This window comes from Eutrema salsugineum, unplaced genomic scaffold (genome assembly GCF_000478725.1).
Source record: "Eutrema salsugineum unplaced genomic scaffold, Eutsalg1_0 scaffold_22, whole genome shotgun sequence".
Taxonomy (NCBI): Eukaryota; Viridiplantae; Streptophyta; class Magnoliopsida; order Brassicales; family Brassicaceae; genus Eutrema; species Eutrema salsugineum.
The window spans coordinates 316,695-337,473 of record NW_006256812.1 but is presented as its reverse complement, the minus strand read 5'-3'; the positions used below and the strand labels follow the sequence as shown (position 1 = coordinate 337,473).

At 37.3% G+C, this 20,779-nt stretch overlaps 6 protein-coding genes across 10 annotated transcripts; 3 read left to right on the top strand and 3 right to left on the bottom strand.

Moving 5' to 3' along the window:
- The first annotated feature begins 1,068 nt into the window (after nt 1-1,068).
- Nucleotides 1,069-2,470, top strand: LOC18015731 (B3 domain-containing protein At5g18090). The gene is made up of 5 exons (XM_024154928.1): nt 1,069-1,167; nt 1,538-1,841; nt 1,921-1,994; nt 2,040-2,129; nt 2,231-2,470. Exons 1-5 carry the CDS (start codon nt 1,069-1,071, stop codon nt 2,468-2,470), a joined length of 807 nt encoding a protein of 268 aa, XP_024010696.1.
- A 166-nt stretch (nt 2,471-2,636) lies between these two features.
- LOC18015852 (methylenetetrahydrofolate reductase 2) lies at nt 2,637-5,698 on the bottom strand. The gene is made up of 9 exons (XM_006397532.2): nt 5,177-5,698; nt 5,001-5,083; nt 4,747-4,920; nt 4,235-4,408; nt 4,047-4,147; nt 3,838-3,949; nt 3,592-3,672; nt 3,311-3,488; nt 2,637-3,208 (listed from the first exon to the last, which is right to left on the bottom strand). The coding sequence occupies exons 1-9, from the start codon at nt 5,637-5,639 to the stop codon at nt 2,790-2,792; spliced, it is 1,785 nt and encodes a 594-aa protein (XP_006397595.1). The 5' UTR covers nt 5,640-5,698; the 3' UTR covers nt 2,637-2,789.
- A 595-nt stretch (nt 5,699-6,293) lies between these two features.
- LOC18015850 (histone-lysine N-methyltransferase ASHH3) lies at nt 6,294-9,146 on the bottom strand. The gene is made up of 13 exons (XM_006397531.2): nt 8,859-9,146; nt 8,647-8,776; nt 8,387-8,504; nt 8,189-8,288; nt 8,022-8,100; nt 7,741-7,912; nt 7,566-7,646; nt 7,255-7,402; nt 7,122-7,149; nt 6,940-7,030; nt 6,804-6,852; nt 6,626-6,709; nt 6,294-6,515 (listed from the first exon to the last, which is right to left on the bottom strand). Exons 1-12 carry the CDS (start codon nt 8,874-8,876, stop codon nt 6,638-6,640), a joined length of 1,086 nt encoding a protein of 361 aa, XP_006397594.1. The 5' UTR covers nt 8,877-9,146; the 3' UTR covers nt 6,294-6,515; nt 6,626-6,637.
- Nucleotides 9,147-9,611: 465 nt separating this feature from the next.
- On the top strand, nt 9,612-12,971 carry LOC18015851 (cysteine protease ATG4a). Of its 4 annotated transcripts, none has more exons than XM_024154974.1 (10): nt 9,612-9,829; nt 10,514-10,580; nt 10,672-11,046; nt 11,119-11,204; nt 11,281-11,331; nt 11,484-11,863; nt 11,957-12,095; nt 12,307-12,362; nt 12,443-12,513; nt 12,596-12,971. In XM_024154974.1, exons 3-10 carry the CDS (start codon nt 10,839-10,841, stop codon nt 12,763-12,765), a joined length of 1,161 nt encoding a protein of 386 aa, XP_024010742.1. In that variant the 5' UTR covers nt 9,612-9,829; nt 10,514-10,580; nt 10,672-10,838; the 3' UTR covers nt 12,766-12,971. The 4 variants fall into 4 exon arrangements, with proteins under 4 accessions (XP_024010742.1, XP_006397592.1, XP_006397591.1 ...); XM_006397528.2 differs by having other exon boundaries at nt 9,620-9,829; nt 10,747-11,046; XM_024154975.1 differs by having other exon boundaries at nt 9,620-9,829; nt 10,678-11,046.
- Nucleotides 12,807-14,599, bottom strand: LOC18015849 (F-box/kelch-repeat protein At2g44130). The gene has a single exon (XM_024154976.1). The coding sequence runs from the start codon at nt 14,116-14,118 to the stop codon at nt 12,892-12,894; it is 1,227 nt and encodes a 408-aa protein (XP_024010744.1). The 5' UTR covers nt 14,119-14,599; the 3' UTR covers nt 12,807-12,891.
- Nucleotides 14,600-18,357: 3,758 nt separating this feature from the next.
- LOC18015848 (60S ribosomal protein L7-3) lies at nt 18,358-20,068 on the top strand. Of its 2 annotated transcripts, none has more exons than XM_006397525.2 (5): nt 18,358-18,437; nt 18,823-19,001; nt 19,099-19,196; nt 19,284-19,341; nt 19,458-20,068. In XM_006397525.2, exons 2-5 carry the CDS (start codon nt 18,828-18,830, stop codon nt 19,854-19,856), a joined length of 729 nt encoding a protein of 242 aa, XP_006397588.1. In that variant the 5' UTR covers nt 18,358-18,437; nt 18,823-18,827; the 3' UTR covers nt 19,857-20,068. The 2 variants fall into 2 exon arrangements, with proteins under 2 accessions (XP_006397588.1, XP_006397587.1); XM_006397524.2 differs by having other exon boundaries at nt 18,374-18,479.
- Nucleotides 20,069-20,779: the final 711 nt, after the last annotated feature.

The window sequence follows — 20,779 nt, the reverse complement described above, 5'->3', positions numbered from 1 at the left end:
TTGCTTAGTTACAAGTACTCAGTAAAAATAGTTTAAATAATAAAATTGTTATTGTGGCTAGGGCTGGAATTATTATCCGGTATCCGCTATCCGATCCGGTCCTATCCGATCCGTAAAAATCGGATATCCGTATAGTTCGGATCCGGATCCGGATAGTGAAATTAAGTATTCGGTTATTTCGGATACGGATCCGGATAATAGAAAATTTAGAAATCGGATATCCGTTCTCCGTTATTAAGATTTTGAAAATTTTGAAATCTTTGGATATGCATTTAATTTTTTGTTTTAATTATGTTCGAAAATTGTTTTTGGTTTAACTCTTTTACACATGATTGAAATTTATATTGCATGATAATTTTCTATTTCAGATTGTGAGAGAAGAACATGAAAATAGATAACACAACGATATGAAGATAAATTAACGTCTCAATTGTGTTATTTGAATGCTACTTGAATGCTTTTAAATTTTTGGTATTTGTAATTTTTGCTATGATGATACATTTTAATTATATATGTTATCTCATTATAATTTTAAAAATTGAAGATTTTTTTTTAAATCAACGAAACCGGATATCCGGTCGGATATCCGTAAATATTCGATCTCCGGATATCCGGAGTTTTCGGATCCGGATCCGGATAGTAAAATTGATTATCCATTAAATCCGGAGCCGGATCCGGATACCTTGAAAAGTCCGGATATCCGGCTCCGTTCCAGCGCTAATTGTGGCAAGTCCAGATTTAAAAGACTCAAAACAAAAGAGGAAAGTTTACAGCCTTTTTGTTTTCTTTTTATAGCACAGGTGTGCCCAGGTGCTAAAACAAGCAAAATAAGAGTCTTTTCGCGTGTCTACAAAGTCATAACAATGTTAAATATTTAACATTTGATGTGTAAGCTATTACACGGAGGTCTTTTACGATTAACCTATGTATAACAAAATATTGACAGAGGGTCCTTTGTGGGGGTGGGGCTCTCTTGAAAGTTCTTTTCAGAGATAGTGCACTAGAGAGAGGAAAGAGACAGAGAGTAAAACAGTCAAGGAGAAGAGAAGAAAGAGTGGTCTTCATGAGATGGGTAGAAACAGAGCATTTGGTAAGATTCAAGAAGACAGGAAGAAGACGAGCTTCTTCAAAATTCTTGCTGATGAAGATCTATCATCCGAAGCCATGGTACTCATGTTCTTAACATTACCTTCTCCTTTCAAGAATTTGTTTCCTTGCCTGAAATGTTGAAAGGTGGAATCTTTGGTCTTCAATGTTTGATGTGTCTAACCTTCCCTTCTCCATTATTTGTGTGAGTTTTTTTTTTAACCTTTTTCAGCTATCATTCTTCTTGAGTACATTATTCTTTGCCGACTTTGTCTTTGCTAATTGCTAGGACCAAATAGATTACGGTGAAAATTTGAAACTTTAAAACCTTTACTTCTTTTGCTTCTAAAAAGAACAATGTGTCTTCTCTGTTTTGACTTACTGGTTTATACAATAATAAAAGCTTTAGCTTTAAATGGCCCATGTCTCTCCTATGTTTGTGTTTGCAAAGAGGTTCAATCCACAAAAGTTCTGGAGAGGAAGTGTATGCAAGAACATCCCACATAAGGTGATCTTGAAGGTGGTTTGGGGAAGATCTTGGAAAGTTAAACTCTCAAAATTCATGGGATCCTACCTTATGGAGAAAAATGGATGGGAGAAGTTTCTATACGACAATAAATTAGGAGACAGAGAGTTTCTGACATTCACAAACGAAGGAAACAATTGTTTAACCGTTAACATCTTCGAAAAGAATTGTAAAGAGATTCTCCAGCCACAAAGAACTACAACTACAGTCATTGCTTCTTCTTCCTCCAGTAAGTAGTTCTCGTGTAATTTTATAATAAATTTTGGTTTTGCGGATTGATGGATTATTTTTCTTGTGAAACAAAGAAGATGTTAAGAAAGAAGAGATGAGCTGCGTAATAGCTGAATCTACTGGAAGAGGAGCAAAGAGAAAGAATAAGAGAGCTGAGGAAGAGGAGGAGAGGAAGAAATCTAAGAAGATGAAGAAGAAAGCTGGTAATAATGTCTATGGAGCTTCTTCATCTTCCTCGGCTGCAACATTCAGTCTCACCATCAAGCAATCACATCTCCTAGTATTGGTAAGATTAACCAATACACAAATACCCATTTGTGGTTTTCGAATAATGATATTATGTGATTTGTAATAAAACTTGTGGTTTTTTTTTGTTCATTTGATCAGATAATACCGAATGATTTTGCAAAGATGCATATGCCGAAGAAGACAGCTAAGCTTATCATACATGACCCCAAGGGAAAGTCATGGAAGGTGGTCTACTTTTGCAGTAATAAGACGAAAATATTTTCTAGCGGATGGCGGATTCTAGCGAGGGATTACGGTTTAGCGGTTGGAGATGTCTGCACTTTCAGACTCATTAAACCCAAAGAGATGGTTCTTCAAGTTTCACATGCGTCTCCATGAAGTGGTGTTTAATTTTACGATGCAATATAACTACTTGATCTTCTTGAGTTTTTATTAGAACAACAATATATCAGCTCAGAAGTCGAAACCATGGGTGTTCTTTTTTGTGTCTCATAGTACCAAGTGGATGAGTTTCCCAAGATTTGTTTTGTTTAGGAGCTTTAAGGTAGTGAAACTGATGCTTTTATATCAATAACAATTATTGGCAAATCAATAATGATTATGGTACTAACAAGATGTGAAAACCAAATATCAGAGAAATTACCAAATCAAATGAAAGCAGCACGTAGGAAACCGATATAATTGTTTCTTGATTTTCTCAAAGATCAGCAAAGACCGCAAATATGTTACCATTGATGTAGTCGTTCTCCACCAAGCTTACCAAATAGTAGCTGTTCTTCACCTCCTCGAGCAAGTTTCTAGAAGCGTCGGCTTCTGGGTACAAGTTAGCCCAGCTTCTTGACCAAGTCTCAAATGCCTCATCCTTCCAGACTTTGAAGCTAGCGGGATCGACAATGGTTGGTTGAATGATTTCCTTAGCCGGGAAAACTCCCCAAGTAACAGCATTCACATCGGATTGGGCGGTGTTTGATACCCAGTTTTCTCCTTTGTTCACAGCCATGTAAGTAATAGATGGCAAAGTTTTGCATTTCTCCACCACTGCATCTAATTTCTCCTTTGAGCAGAAGAACTCTAGATAAGCCTTTTGGTATACATATCCAGCAGGACCTCCCCATCCTGCAAATCACACACAAGCAAATGTATCGATGAATCTTGGATCAGAACTCTGAAACACTATTTGCTATGAGAACAGGGATTTCAACGGGACTGATTCCTCACCAACAGTTGGGGAATCAGATCTCTCGGCGTTGACTGATGGTTGGCTATTGATGGTCAAGAAGCCTTTGGAGTTGATTTTTACCAGTTGCTCGTTTATGATCTTTGTCTCTGGCTGGAGTCCGTCTAATTCAGACCATGGACTGCTTTTTAAGTTTCCAAGGCAGAGCTCCTTGAATTTCTGATTTGTGACAGTTTATACAAGATTATTGTAAATGTCTGCTTTTTTCAGGTGAAAACGAGGGAATAGTTATTTATGTGTTGTGGTGAAAGAAATGTTCTACCTCTTGAATATCTTCAACGCTTTTCAGTGGGACAACCCATTCTTGTTGAAGCTTCTTGTCACGTGCACGTGGACGTGAGAACTGTCAACGAAAGAATTTAGTTCAGCAGTATTCAGAGGGTAATGAGAAGCTCACAAAAGAAGATGTTACGTTTAAGAATCCGAAGCAAATCATTAAGACCAATCGATAAACCCCCCCTTCGAAACCCGTATGCTACGAAATCCTGAAAGAGAGTTGCGCATGTACCTGATGATCAGAGAGTGCACCATATGAAGCACTGCGTGAATCACCCCACCGGCCTTGTGGGAAGTCTTCCCAGCCCTTGGTTCTAGAAATGTAGCTCTTTGGACGGTTTGCCCTTCGAAAGGTTAGAAGAAAGCAAAAGTCTTTTATTCACCGTGGATTAAGATCTGTGGCTAGGGATAATCAAAGCAAGAGAAACTAAGAGCGGTTACCAGAAAATGGGACGCACATCTTCCTTAGTACGGAAAACATTTGCAGGGCGTCTCCATGGTAAAGAGCGAGAAATTCTGGACTCATCAATCATACCAAGGTTCTGCAACACAACCACGAGAGTTAGGATACTCCAGTGTCTATATGATGCTTTAACTAGTACAAGAGGTAGTACAAAATAAGGACCAACCATCAATATCGCAAGAGCTGATTTCTCCATGTTCAGTGTGTAGAGATGAAGAGACTTGATTCCATGAGCCAGAATCTTTTTACACATCTCAGTTCCAAGGTGAACACCATAGGCTTTCACAGCTTCTTCATTATCCTTGATAGGCTCCAAGGCAGCCATGACATCAGATGGTATCTATAATATAGAGCGGAACATTAATATGTCAAGTGTCACCATCATACTAAAGCATACGATAATTCTTCGTTTTTCATACAAAAAAGCACCATAGCTCAAGCAATTCCCTTTGAATAGTTACCCAACAAACAGTACACCTAAAAACAATAATACAATCAATAATCTCACTCTCACTTTTAACCTAGCTGATCAACTAAGAAACTTTAGAAACATTTTTTCAAACCCACAAATCTTAAGCTGGCAAACAAACACTTGTACAGAGAGCCAACATCAATATCATCAGCTTTGAGGCTATTCATTTGCAGGGACTGATGTTCTACTAAAAGATCAAGATTTACCTTGGTCTTGCAGAAACCAGTCATACGCAAGAACCCCTTGTAGTTATTAATGGGCATAATTCCAGGAACAATGGGGCATTTGATCCCAATTTGCCGACAATCGTTCACAAATTTGAGGAATATATCAGTGTCATAGAAAAGCTGAGTAACAATCAGATCTGCTCCAGCATCAACCTGTTCCAAGACGATCCAAATTCAAAACCTTTACCAAAAGGATAAAACAACAATTGATATTAAAAAAAAAGAAACAATACCTTTTTCTTCAGGTACTCAAGATCACTCTGATAAGCTGCATTCGTCGCGAGGCCATTTTCGCCAATGACATCAGGATGAGCCTCTTAAGTTTCAAAAACAGAAAATCCAATTTTAGCTAGAATCAAAATCTTAACGAGGAAGAGGCAAGAAAGAGAAAGAGAAAGAGAGAGGATACCAGGATAACCAGCAACGGTGATTCCAAAGTAATCACCATACTTGCTCCGAATGTGATTGACGAGATCCAAAGCGCAAGCGAACCCACCTTCGACCTGAACGAATTTATCCTGGCCATGAGGAGGATCTCCTCTAAGCGCAAGCACGTTCTGAATCCCATTGGATCTAATGGTCTGAAGCGCGTGATCGATCTTCTCGACGGGCATGTTAGTGCAGGTGAGATGCATCATGCTCTCGACGCAAACAACGTTCTGCATCCTCGAAGCGATGTCGAGGGTGAGATCGGCCGTAGATCCACCAGCTCCCCAAGTGATATCGCAGAAAGTCGGACCATAAGCGACCATTCGATCCATTCGCTCGAAGAGATTGTCGACTCCATCCTCCGTCTTTGGTGGGAAGAACTCGAAGGAAAACGCCGTTTTGCCTTCATCAGCTAGCGACTGGATCTTATCAATCACCTTCATCTTCTCCGAATTTGGAGCTCTGATCGAGTGTGTATGAGAGAAAAGGCAAGTTGTTACAGCTTCTTCTACTCACTGCTTTATAACACACTCACACACAGAGATATCTTCCCAACAAGAAGTTAGGTGGCCCGGTTCACTTACTTCCTTTAACCATTTTCATTTTGGTACAATTATATTATACCGGCCCTTCTGTATTAGTAATGTAAAATCACTTGTTTAATCCATGTTTCTGTTTTTGTGGAAAACTATAAATTAGAAAATTAACAAACGAAAAAATTAGTCGAGTTGATACTTATCGATTCTACTAATACCATAGTTTAGATAAATATTATTGATTAAAGGTACATAATTATTCAAAAATAATTTACCAAACCACTAAGTAGAGACTTGTCGCTGTCTTTCCCCAACCCCGCAACTTTTGGAGTAGGTGAGCCAGAATCACTGACCCACTTCAGCCACCTACCAACTTAAAATCGCAAAATCTATCACTGACCAAGAGCGTGTAAGTTTCACTCGCGGAAAAATAAAAACTGGTGCGATCCTCTTAATTAAATTCTGTCGGTGACACTGACACAGATGCATATACAAAGCATTTTTTTCAGCATGTGCTTGTAACAGAAAAAAACCGCTACTTCCATGCAAGATTCTAATAGCTAAACGATATAAAAACTTGTAATACTATAACAACAGTTCATGGTACACTTTTACATCACAAAGTTGTTGCAAGACATCATCGTCTTAAGATGCTCATCAAAAGAAAAGAGTATTCCTCTACATAAAAGGGAAAATATAACTTCGTCTTTAGAAATGGTTTTCAATACATTTTCTTGGAGATAAGTGTTTCGGATTTCTTAACCTTTATTTTTCCAAAGAAATCTGCAGAAAACCAGAAACATAGCAGCATGGGTTATTTAATACTCTGTGCTTCTCTACGAGTTTCATTAATAGAATTTAAAAACCAGATAAAGAGTTTATTAGATGATCACCTGAATGCAATGTTAGACACTTACAATCTCCCAATCTTCTCTCAACATGTCGATAAACTCGGTAACACCATCCTCGAACATCACCTGGATCAAGTTTAAAGATATTAACAGAGGTCTTTAGTTGATAGGGAATTTCCCAAATTTAAATGGGAACAAGAATTGGCTTTAATTGTAATACCGAGTGCTTTCTTGAAAACTCATCAAAATGTCTAATGAGCCCGAAACACCTGAAAATCTCAAATAACAACGTTAGAGAAAAGTGTATGCATAACATGAGTCATGAAAAACTAATCCGTGAGTCCCAAACTAAATACCTGTCACTCGTGGGGCGAGATAACCTGATCACCATACCAATGCAATTACGAGGACATATTTGCACTTGACTAAGCTTATTCCATGATTTTCCTGGAGAAACGTGGGAAATCCAAATTGCTTTTCTTACACCAAAACACACTGATCTTCTCTGGCAAATAGAGCAGGAAATATCCATACTTACCTTCATGTATACTTCCATTTTCATGTACCTAACCAAAGTGTGGTAAAAAATAAGTCTCTATAACTCATAAACAAGATCTCAGTGAATCTGAAGACAAGATCAATACTTTAATATTTTTTCAGATCAAAAATACCTTAGGCAGAGTCTGGGCCACTTCACATTCCACTAGATTTAGTGCTTCATCCGAGGCTAACTTAGGTTTGCTAGGTTTGACACCAAGCTTCCTTCTGCAACCTGTGGCCCCACAATGGCAGTCTTGATCTGCACCAAACTGAACAAACCTGCTCTACTTCTTAGTGTCATAACTCAACAGATTATAGACTTGGAAAACTATGAAACTCTTACTTTACTAGACCACGCAAATGATAACCAGAGAAAGCATAAACTATGAAACATGGGGCTGAACTTAAACTCAGATATGAGGATGGGAGGAAATTATCTTACTGGTAGTCATAAGTCAAATGCTCTCCCTTTTTTATGTCGGAGGTGGCAAAAATACCGATTCTTGTCTCGCCGTCAATTATCCTAATAGCATGCAAAAGATAACTGATTAATGACTTTGCTCTCAACTAAACTTATACTGTACATAGAAAAACAAGCAATAAATGTGATAGAATACCATTTCTGCATCTGCGTATTAGGGTTGCAACTATGATTAATATATCTCGATTTATTTCCCTTGTGAGTAGCGTCAATCACCATATCTCTGTTTATCTCGCACAAATAGAAATTCGTCTCGCCACGGTGTTTCATCTTCCAAAGCCTTTCTTCACAAGTCTTATCATCTATAACTATATATTGAGCAAAGAATTGAAAGGTAAAACACACACACACACAATCTTAACAATGATCGCTATATATTTAGCAGCGAGGAAAAACATCAAAGAGTCATCAAATCACCTTCTCCAACATATTCAATGATAAACTCTCCTTGTTTGATTTCTTCTTCTGCTACAATCCCTGATCCGCACTTTTCTGTCTACAAGAAACAAATAATATAACAAACCAACACCACCAAAATAAACAAAAAAAAGACGCTAAATCCGGGAAAACTATGCATGCATTACCTGAGTTAACTTCATTTTCTTGACATGCCGTTGCTGGAACGGCTTATTGTTACACTCACTCCCACACTTGCAACTTGAGGAACAGCTTGAGAATAGCATCCTACACAAACATAGATAATTTTTTTCGAGTTGAATGAACTTAATCAAGCAGGTAAATGAGTTCCTATCAAGAAATTAAATTATGAAAATGAGGCATACCCACAATGGCAATTACTCCCACAGACAGTTGAAGAAGAAGAACCAGGGGACAAGGAACAAGAACAGAATATTCCATCATCCTCAACCCTCCTTTTGAATTTCTTCGTCAAGTATATATCTTAACTAGCTAAGGCGAAAACGAATCATATGAATTGAAATCTGAAAGAATTTTTTTTTTTTTTGACATCATCTGAAAGAATTAAAAAAGGAAAAAAATAAAAATTGGATATTTTGAAATTGTAAAAAAAAAAAAAGGATACTGCGCCTGATGAAGATGTAAGGAGTAGGTTTCCCTTTGTTTAACCAATCCGGCAACTCAAACTCCTCTGCTTCTCCAATCTGATTCAACAACTTGTTGAACACTTGTCCTATGTGGTTCCGGTCGGAAATCTGAAAAAAAGCATCTGGGAATCTCAGACAATATGAACCCAGAAGTTAAATTAGAGGAAGATGAGATTCATTTCGAGCGAACCTTCTTCGCGGAGGGCATGGCCAAAGACTCGATTTGATAAGTAAAGATTTGAACTTCTATCTAGAATGAAGCAAGATTTGAACTTCTATCTATCGAGGAAAAAACAAGTTCACTAAATCGAGCAAAGGAGAAAATCTTCAATGGCTGCGTCTTCCTGTTGTTGGAAAATTCGAAGTTTCGAAATTCTAGTAACGTTAATTTGTGGTTGTCGTTGAACACGAAGAAGAAGTAACAATGGCGGATCTGAGAGAGTAAGAAGACAAAAAAAACGGAAGAAAGAGCGGCAGTTCTTTTTTTTTAACTTTTTGCTTTGAGAATTGCGCCTCAAAAATGGTTTGCTCGCTGTTAAAAAAAAGAACCCGCTCACTCGGATTATGATGGGCTTTTGTACGCAATCCAAATATTTGAACAAGCCCAACCCAAATAACAAGATAACTCGTAGTCGTGTAATCACATTTATGTGCTGCTAATCCCTTAATTATTTTGTAATATTGGATAAAAAATAAAATGGTAATGTGTGACATATGCAGCAAAAAGTCTATTAGAATTTTTTTTTCCTCCATGATATTAAAATGTTTACGGAAACAAATAAAAATCGGAGTCTCTCTTTATCTTTTACTCCACTTTTCTCGTAAAGTAATAATTGTATATTAATAAACGTAATAATCATAAGTTCATAACACTGATTATGTGAAAATTAAGAAATAAAAAAATATAGGTGTCATTAAATGGAAGCGAGAGCTATCAACATCGAAGACTTGAAGAAAGTAGAGATTCTCCATTGAGATTGTGTCCCAAAACCTCCAAAGAGACACACGTTCTTCTTAGTTGTCCCTTTGTTGTTAGGTATCTTCGACGGGACGTAGAAGCGACGAAGCTACAACACGAAATCGATCTTCTTTCTTCTTCTTCTTCTTCTTCTCTCTGACTCTGCGTTATCCTCGTCGGCGATTGTTTAATCGATCCCTCAGGTGATCCTTCTGCTTCTTGGTAGACTTGTGATCATTCCTTGGCTAGATTAGATGATGAAATTGTGTACGATTGGTTTTTGTTTAAACGAGCTTGATATCTGGTATGTATACGATGAAATGGTTGTCAAATTTGAGTTGACTGATTGTGTTGATTATCTGATCACTTTCAATTACTGTAGATCCGTGAGTTGAAACTTCTTCAAAGTCTGCTTATAGACTCTGTCTTCTGTGAAATTCCTGAGAATTTATTCAATTACGAGAATATGCATGTGGAATCCAAATGCTAACTTATGCTTTCTATGTCTCTGTTATACCCTGAAGCCCCTCTTAATATGCATGTTGAATCGAAATGTCCTGATTGTGCCACGGAGAGATTTTCTTGTATGACGTTTGGAGAGGATAAGAAGCTACGAGTGGAATTTCCTGGTTTATCAGAGTTTTTATGGATTTGTAATTATTGATCATTGAAGCATATACACGAGGATTGTCCTGTCACATGCTGGTTTACATGATGTTTTTATTTGAGAATTGTTTGATTCAACTTCTTTGAACCTTGAAGTCACAAAGGCCAAATCTTATGTAGTGTTTGAGGTTGATTGTAGAAGTTTTTAGTTTATCTTGGCTTCCTCTTACTTACAAGTATGTTCGATGTTAATTCGGTGTCTTTGATGCTTATTATTGCAGATAAGGTTCTCAGGGTTTATGTTGCTTCTATGAGACGGACACGTTGCAATTGGTGCTTCATGTCTAGGTAATGAAGGTTTTATGTGATAGATTTGTTCCTCAACAATGTTCTTCATCAAGCATGAGTGAAAAGCATGATAAATCCCCAACATCTCTAGTTTCAGATTCAGGACCTAGGGATAATAAGTCCAAGTTTACTTTGTGGTCAAACGTGTTTGCGCCTTCTTCCTCAGTTTCTCAACCGTTTAGGGAGTCTTCAACTTCCGGGCACAAGCAAGTTTGGGCTACTTGTAATGGTTGGACAGCATTTGTAAAGAAAGCCTTTATGACGAGTGGTGCAATCAGGAGATTCCAGGAGCGTGTTTTAGGGCCAAACAGGACTGGTCTTCCGAGCACCACAAGTGACGTATGGCTCTTGGGTGTCTGTTATAAAATATCTGAGGATGAAGCCTCAGGGGAAACAGATGATGGTAGTGTATTGGCTGCATTTAAACAAGATTATTCATCCAGAATACTGATTACATATCGTAAAGGTTTGTATATTCAGCTACAAATTCAAGTCCAACATAAAGTTTTCGCATAACATTCACCATTTTATTTTACAGGTTTCGAACCTATTAAGGACACAACTTATACCAGCGATGTAAACTGGGGTTGCATGCTTCGGAGCAGCCAGATGCTTTTTGCTCAGGTGTGAGGAATAAAATTTCCTTTGGCGTGAGATTTTGAAGTTTGGACCATTTTTTAAACAAGTCAAATAATTGCAGGCATTGCTTTTCCATAGGCTGGGGAGGTCTTGGAGAACCAAGAAATCTGAGGTTAGCTCAATGTAGCATCCAGCCTTTGTCATAATTACTGAATATGCAACTCTAGAGTCTTGGAACAGATACCTGATTTGATCAGATAGATTCCAGTCCATTACTTAGCGAGCGAGTGGGAACCTCATGCTTGTTTGATTTAAAAATTGCAGCCGCCTGAACAGGAATACTTAGAGACCTTGGAACTTTTTGGTGATTCCGAGGCTTCAGCTTTCTCCATCCATAATCTTATACTAGTTGGAGAGTCCTATGGTCTTGCTGCTGGGTCATGGATAGGACCATATGCGATATGTCGATCGTGGGAATCATTAGCTTGCAAGAAGAGAAAACAAACTGATTCTAAACACAAGATGCTTCCTATGGCTGTTCATATCGTTTCGGGTAGCGAAGATGGAGAGAGAGGCGGGGCTCCAATTCTCTGTATAGAAGATGCCAGAAAATCTTGTCTAGAATTCTCAAATGGACAGGCTGAGTGGACTCCGATTCTTCTTTTGGTCCCACTGGTTCTTGGGCTTGACAGAGTGAATCCCAGGTTTGCGATTGTGAAGTCGATTGCGTTCTTTTTAGTTTGTGCTTGAATTTGAATATGGCCTGTTATAAAACATTGCATAAACTCTGTTTCCAGGTACATTCCATCTCTCATAGCCACATTCACTTTCCCTCAGAGTCTGGGGATTTTGGGTGGCAAACCAGGTGCCTCAACTTACATAGTTGGCGTTCAAGAAGACAAAGGTTTCTACCTTGATCCGCACGAAGTCCAACAGGTTTCATTCCGTACCTTGAAATTTTATAGAGTCTGGACATAATCAGAATTTTGGTCTGGCTTTAAGGTGGTCCATAGTACCTAAATCGGATCAGTTGCCCATAAGTTTTTTTTTTTTTTTGGTTAGGAAGATCTGATATTAATCATTAACGTGATGGCATTTTACATTTTGGCTTCACTGATTGAGGCTTATCATTTGATTGATTGGTTAGGTAATCACAGTCAACAAGGAAACTACAGATGTGGACACATCCTCCTATCACTGCAAGTGAGTTTCAATCTATGTCATCTATCAAACTATCAATTTATATATATCCTGTTTCTTAATTTTATCTTAATCTGCATCAGTGTCCTTCGTTACGTTCCTTTGGAATCACTCGACCCATCTCTAGCTCTCGGATTCTATTGCCGCGACAAAGGTATTGAATTTTGGATTCCCAAAGTTCAAAGCCAGTAGTATGTATCCTAACTTTACTAAAACGGTCCCTAATCTTTGAACAGGTGATTTCGATGATTTCTGTCAACGAGCATCGAAACTAGCGGAGGAATCAAACGGTGCTCCATTGTTCACCGTCACTCAAACCCACAGCGCGATAAGCCACAGCAATTGCGGGTTTGTGGAGGATACAACAGAGGACGAACGTGAAGAAGATGAATGGCAATTGCTCTGATCATCAAACCATTATACAATTCTCATTTCTTCTTTTGTAGCTAATGATACAGAGTTCTCTTCTTCCGCCTACCATTTCCATCACAATACAATGTTGTACTATAAAAACCACACATCTTTTGGATTTTCAAACATAGATTGAAGATTGTGAAAAGGGAAGAGTGGAGAAACCATAAGGTATTTGGATATGACCACTCCATTTTCCGATTTTCTTCTCTGTCTTCATCTTCATCATCACTCCTTCACCTTCAGATTCTCTTTTTCCACCAACCATTACCACTACTTCACCTCCTAAGCTTCCGGCGAAAACCGAGCTTCCCGTCACCGGAAGCTGAATAGTTTCAACATCTAGTTTACATTTCCTCGAATCGTCTTTAGTTTCAGATGGAAGCTGGTCCGTGAAACACCATAACCTCGAGGAGCCTCTCATGTCTCCGGCGATGCGTCCTCTAGGGCTTGTATCTTGAAATGGCCAAATGTTTTCGATTTTGGCCCAGGAATTTGTAGCCAGATCGTAACTCTCTGCATCGGATCGGAATCGACCTTGAGATTCCGTCGCATAACCGCTAATTACGCAGAATCCTAGATCCGTCTCCATGAAGAATCCTTGACATTCGTCCCTTTCTTCCGTCATCGGAGCAATCGTCGACCACTCGTCCTTCTCCACGTCGTACACCTCCGCCGAGCGTAAAGCGTTCTTCTGGTCGTCGTGCCCTCCGGCGACATACACCTTCGTCGAGCCGACGGAAGCGCAGGCGAAAAACGACCGCGATTCCGTCATCGGTGATCCTCGTCTCCACCTCCGTCCGCTTCCTTCTCCGGCGAATTCCAGAACGTAAACGTCCTTCACTGGCTGTAACGTCTCCGGATCCCACCCGCCGATGAGCAGAATCTTCCCAGCGTCCTGAAGCGCGACGCACTCGCAGAAAAGCGGGATCTGCTGCTCGGGAAACGCAACGCGATTCCACGTGGACATCGCGGCGTTGTAAACGCTTAATCCAAACCGTGGCGTGCCGAAAACGCGCGGCGACTCATCCTCCAATTTCTTCTCACCCTTTTCGTCCATCACCAATGTCTCCCCAACCGTTTTAGACGCTGGATTTGGCGGCGACAGCGGTTGAACGAGACAGAGAAGAAGCTCTGCTTTGCCACATCTCCGCCGCTCTATGATGAAGGAAGAGTCGGAGATTAAACTACGCCAAGAACGGCAAACGGATTTCATGGCGGATTGAAATTGGTACGGAACTCTGACTAGACACTCGATAGCTAATTCCGAGGGTAAACCGGGAATCAAATCGTGACAGTTTTGGAAATCTTTTGAAATGTCGCCAGCTCTCTTTTTCGACATTTCCATAATCGTAGAACTAGTTGGGGAAGAAACAAAGAAGCTTCTTAAAAGAGGGTAATGAGTTTGATTGAGCTAAGTCTAAGTGAGTATGTGTGGAGAAGAAAGACAATAACTCAAGTAAAGGGGACTCGTTGTTACTTTGAGTAAGTTTGAAGCTACTTGAGGTGGCAGAGCCTTTATATAGGGAAGGAGGAGGAAGATGAATAGTTGTGATTAAAATGACGCGACGGTTCGTTGAGAGATTTTTTTTTTATTTCTTTTTTTGTTAAAATAGTTTACTAATTTAACAGCTTTCTACTTTGATAATTTTAGATTAAAAATTCGATATTGCCGTATGTTGCAAAACGCAAACGCAGCTCACGCTATGGCTTTGGTATGTACAAATGCTTAAATGAATCACGTTATCGTATAAAAGGATGAAAATGAGTGGAAAATTTAACTAATAAACTTTGGAATTCGGTTACAGACCAAAAAAAAAAAAACTGTGGGATAGCAAGCAAAGATTAGAGCATGTAAATCAGTGAACCATTAAGGGAGGGGTTCACCAGAATATAATAATACTTTTTTTTAATTTTTTTTTAATTCAAAAATTATAATTTTCGACCTCTAGTTGACTGGTTCAGTTCATGAAGACGGTGTACCTTTTTTAAAAACAAATTTCCATTAAACCAGCAAGCTTAAGACGGTTAACATTTGAGTTAAACTGTTAAAGTAACTAGACTACTCCATAAGAAAAAGGAACATTAACAACAAACTTCAGGGATATCCCATGTACTAATTATCAAAAATTTATGCTTTATTTTCCCAGTTTGAGGATATCATATATTTGAATTCGCATCTATTAACATCAAAAATAGTTTATGTTGTAACTTGTACGAGACAATAGTTGAAGTTAGGTAACTTTTTGGGTTAAGTGAAGTTAGGTAAGTTTAATGTCTAATTGTTTAATTCATCAACTGATACTGTGACCGCACCATTTGTTCTACACTTAGACGACACTACACTAGAAAAGTAGTTTTTTTTCTGGGTCAATAACTTTTTAATTAGTTTATCAAATAGATTACTATCCCCTTTCAATGTCACCAAAAAATCCAGCTCTGTTGACGCAGAATTCTTGAAAAAGAATAGTCCGAAAACGGAGTCTATAACCTCTCTTATAAAGTTCATGAAGACCTGTGAACTTTTTACCATCACTTTTCTTTTTCCATTTTTTAAACAAATTGAAGAAAACCAGTAAGCTTCTAGAAGCTTTACAAAGACAGATGATAGTTTGATACTTGCAATGAGGAGTGAGTCGTACTCACTGACGCAACCGTCAACCGATATATAAACATATATATAGTGAGATGTTAATTTATTATAATATCTTATATACATTTTTAATTTCATGTCGCATTGTGCACGCACTATCAAACAAATTCTTCCACGAATAGTCCATATATAGATTATTTTCTTTAGCTATTATGCTTAATTGTTAAAGTTTCAAGATATCATCATGTGTTTGTATACGTTTTACCAATATAGAATGTTGTGAGGGAAGTTATATTTGAAAAAAATCATCAATATACTGAATGAACATAAAAATATTGGATGAACATTGAATGATTTAAATAATAATAATAACCTTTGTTACCAAAAAAACATTTAATAATATTGATGAGAGGGTTTCTAACTTTCTACTTTTTAATCTTCTAGAAGGCCTCGTGGATACATTGGCCTTATCTCCGGTCGTTCTCCGGCAAATAATAAGGTGACACATGGATTATACAGTGCACCGACGTAAAGGTACGTTTCGCGGACTTACAGCCTCGCACAAGTCATCTCGTCTAGACCAGATATTGATGTTTTTTTGTTATTTGATTGGTTTATCTATGAAAATTACTCATACTATTTATGTTACATTAATTTCATGTCAGATTAATGTAAAATTAATCTCGAGGTGTACCGTGTACGTCTAAGAAATGAGGAATTATAACTCAATTCTTACTGATCGTCTGATATAGTCACTACTAGCAAAACATAGTTGTGTATACGTAAATAATAAAATTCATCTTGTACAAGACAAAAATATTGTATCTACCAAGTTTATACTGTCAACTGACAAGGACGAAGTATTTTGTAAGCATGCATGCGAATCCATTAGTTATATATTTTACATCCTTTCGTTTTACATGAATAGTTTTGTTGAAAAGTTCTCACGATCAGTGTCATTCATGAGTAACTTTCGTCCCATTATTATATATTAATGCAATCCAAGAAAAATACAACTGACAGTTTTGGCAATTTCACGAAAGTCTTTTTCCCTTTTTTTTTATAAGTTCAGAATAATCAAAAGCCGGTGGCGGTGTCGGTACGTAGTTGAACTGTTATAGTAGCATGATCAGACACCAAAGAAGTTAAATTTTAAAGTTACGAATTCGAGTATCAACAGCGGAATAACACTATTTTTAAACAGGTTTAATTAGCTTATGTTTCGAAGAAGTTATAAATGGACCTAACTTTTAGGTTAAAGAAAACCCTTTGAAATATTGTAATAAGGTGATCTAAAATTATGAAAACTATAATGCAAGTCTTGATTATTGGGAACTTCGACTATATATGTGGTAAAAAAAGTTAGATGGTGTTTTAGGCATCCCGGATTTTCGTTATTTTTGGGTTTAAGTTGATAAATAATTCTTTTTTAAAAAAAAAAAACAAAGATTAATATCATATTTTTGAAAAATATTGTACTTTTTACAGATGATAATTAAAGCTTGAGATAGATACAAAAATTGGTGTTATATATATGTGGTCTTTTTAGGGGAGATGTGTATAATATGCTTTTCTTAGAAGCTTCCTGAACATAGCCAAAAACGAAAGTGAAATATGGGATATTAACATAATAATGGGGTCAGACATTGAAAGGGGGCTGGTCCATCTCCCTCTACTGCAATTTCCCTTACATTGTCTTCTTCTTTTCTTTAGTCAACTGTTCTTTGTATTTTCTCTCTGTCATCTTCTGTGCTTTGAATAATATCAATGTATTATTTTCGAGTGAAAACAAAACAATCCCCGACTCGTAGTCGTAGGTAATCTCTAGTACCGTCCATTTTCTTCGAATAGTATATGATTCTGTTTCACGTACTTTTCTACTGTTGATTCATATCAATAATGAGCCTAAAATACTAACCTTGGCGACACTGTTCGTCAAGAAACAAGGGGGACAAGGAAAAGTAGCTACCTATTATTGTTCATGATCTTAACTTTTTATTTTCTTTTCTTTAAATGGATGTGTAATTAATTAAATATGTTTAACGACGACAATAGTAGTTTATAGAAAAACCTTTGAAATCACAACGATATCAAAGAGGTTGATTGATTTAAGATTGCGATGAAGTGGATTGGTATCTAATTATGCGATAGACATATATTGGTGTTTGAAAATGAAATTTTACTATAAAGTAGTAAGGGAATAATTAATTAAAAGACAAAAATAGGATAAGGGTTCTAGAAGAGCATTTGATATTATTTTTTTCCCTTTTGGGGAGTTGTCTTCTTTATGGGGAAGAAAGAAGTGGCCAAAACTGGCAAGCACTTATCGTCTAAACGTCTTTCTTGCTTTACGGTTTCTAAAGTTTTTCTCTTTCTTTTCTTCTAGAAGTCTAACTTCTCATTTTAGCGTAAAAAGTATCACATGTTCTGTAATGATATTGTTTTCAAAAATGGTCACAATTTCTACATATACCGTATTTGATCTATTGGTTTAGTAAAAAGAATGCCCATAATCAATGGCGAAACAAAAAATATTTTTTAACAGGGTCAATATTAATACATTATATATTTTTTATCAGAATCGATATTAATATTTTCTATAGACTATTAACTATATACACATAAAAATTTATTTTATAAAATTGACAAGGGTCAATTGACCCCCCTCCACAAGACCTAACTCTGCCCATAATCTATAAGTTTTGTGCGTTGTACCAAATCAAATGTCAAGAAAACACCACAACACACACCAAGAGATTAGTATTGCAAAATTGTTAGCTAATCACTCAATTCTTCATTTTGTAAAATTCAATTTCAAACTTTTCAAATGCTCAACACTTTTCGCCTCACGAAAATGTTCTTTTGATCATTCAGGCCAGCGTCTTTGTCCACCAGCCCAAATAAAATCAGATAAAATAACGCCTCCTAGTGTTGGGCCCGATTAAAAAAAAAAAAAGGAAAAGAAAATAGGGTTTCGAATTAAACCCTAAACCCATTTGACGTATTTTTGTTGTGTTTTCTTCTCCTCCGCGCCGCGCAATCTAATCTCTCTCAGATTTCCTCTTCCTCTCAAAGTAAGCTTCTTCGATCTTCCTCGTATACTTTCGTTTCGAAACGTAAGTTTTCTTATTTCCTGTGGTAGTTCCTTTTCCGAGGTTTGTATACATCTAAAAGATTTGAGATCGATAAGCCCAATTGCTCTATTGTATAAGTGCACTTAAGATTATTCTCGGAAATCAAACCTAATTATCAAATCGTGTGCGGTATAGTTGATCGAGGTTTCGTGCAAACACTACTTTCGCATTTCCATTGCAGTCATTCCATAGATGTTCCTGCTTTGCTTCTTCGTGATTAAAAATCTGTTCAATTTCCCCCTCTGATAATTGTATTGCTCAAATGTGTCTTTTTATTGTTTCGATTGCTAAGCTTGTTTGTGCTTGGTTTTTGAATTGAATATAGGAGAAATGGCCGACTCCAAGGTGGTGGTTCCAGAGTCTGTGCTGAAAAAGATCAAGAGGCAAGAGGAATGGGCATTGGCGAAGAATCAGGAAGCTGAAGCTGCTAAGAAGAAGAGTGTCGAGACACGGAAGCTTGTCTTCAAAAGAGCTGAGCAATACGCCAAAGAATACGCCGAGAAGGTAAAGAAACACACTTTTTGTCTCCTTTGCTAAGTAAGATGATTGTTCTTTTGTTGATGGCTATTTTAATGGTAAATTCGTTCATTTCATTGTTTAGGATAATGAGTTGATCCGATTGAAGCGTGAGGCTAAGCTGAAAGGAGGGTTCTATGTTGACCCTGAGGCTAAATTGCTCTTTATCATTCGTATCCGTGGGTATGTGTTTTTTCTTTCCTGTGTTAGACAAATAGTTGCAAACACTAGTTTCTGTTGTTTCCTTACATTGTTTTTTGTCTTTTGTAGTATCAACGCCATTGACCCAAAAACCAAGAAAATTCTGCAGCTCTTGCGTTTGAGACAAGTAAGTTCCTTTAGCTCGCTATTATTTTCATTGATACATATATCGGTCTTATGTTTAACCAGCACTTGTTAGATGTCGGATATCTGGAAGTTAACTTGTGCTAAACACTTGCGCAGATCTTCAATGGTGTATTCCTTAAGGTGAACAAGGCAACAATCAACATGTTGCGTCGTGTTGAGCCTTACGTGACTTACGGGTACCCAAACTTGAAGAGCGTAAAGGAACTGATCTACAAAAGAGGATATGGGAAGCTAAGCCACCAGAGGATTGCACTTACAGACAACTCGATAGTTGCTGAAGCTCTAGGCAAACACGGGATCATTTGTATGGAGGATCTGATCCATGAGATCATGACCGTTGGACCTCACTTCAAAGAAGCCAACAACTTCCTTTGGCCATTCCAATTGAAGGCACCACTCGGTGGTCTTAAGAAGAAGAGGAACCACTACGTCGAAGGTGGTGATGCCGGAAACCGTGAGAATTTCATCAACGAGCTTGTCAGGAGAATGAATTGATGAATGCTTCCTTCCTTGTTTATCTGTTTTATCCATATTCATAGATTTTGGGATCTGAGTTTTTTTTTTTTTTTTTTTTGTTTCTTTATCAACCGATCAGAGACTAGTGATCTTTGTTTGAGATAGGCTTTGATTATTCATTTGCTTTTTTTAACTTTGTGTGTTCTTCTCAGTAAAAATTGGTCTCGAAATCATTTCGGCCTTTTAATTTACTTCGTCCTTGAAAGCCCATTTTACCAATGAGAAATCTCCGGTTCAGATCTATTTATTTATCATTCCGGTCCAACGGATTCAAATCAGCCTTTAACCCAAATCAAACCAGGGATAGAATATGTTTTACCTCCAGCTCCGTTGTAATGTTTATGGAAGAAATATACTAATGTGCAATGAATGTATATTAATTTTTTAATAGTATATATGTTATATGTAGATACCCAAAAGGATTTCGTTGACTTGATGAATGAAAAGGTGATTTAACTGTATTTTATAAGTTGGTCGGTTGTGTCCAAATTATTGAATGACCGATTAATTAAGCGATCTACATAGGCCGTTTAATCTAGTAGACAATCGGTTAATCGATAGGGCGTTTAGTTAATCGATTTAGCGCATGATTCTATATATATTTATTTGATAATATATCTAACTAGACCTTATGACGAAAAATAAAATAAAATAAAACAGGCGTTAGACAGATCTCTATGAACTCTTGGCGTTTATATAACATTAGTATTTGATCCTATCGTCTGTAAGATATTAAGTTATTAAGCATGAACTGTCAAAATATGTATATTCAATCAAGAAAATTCAAACATACAGGCCACAAACATACACATTATATCCAATGTATTATATTATGTGTTTGAATACAACCTACAGAATGTGAATTCCTTTTTTTATATATATAGACACGTTCCAAGGAATAA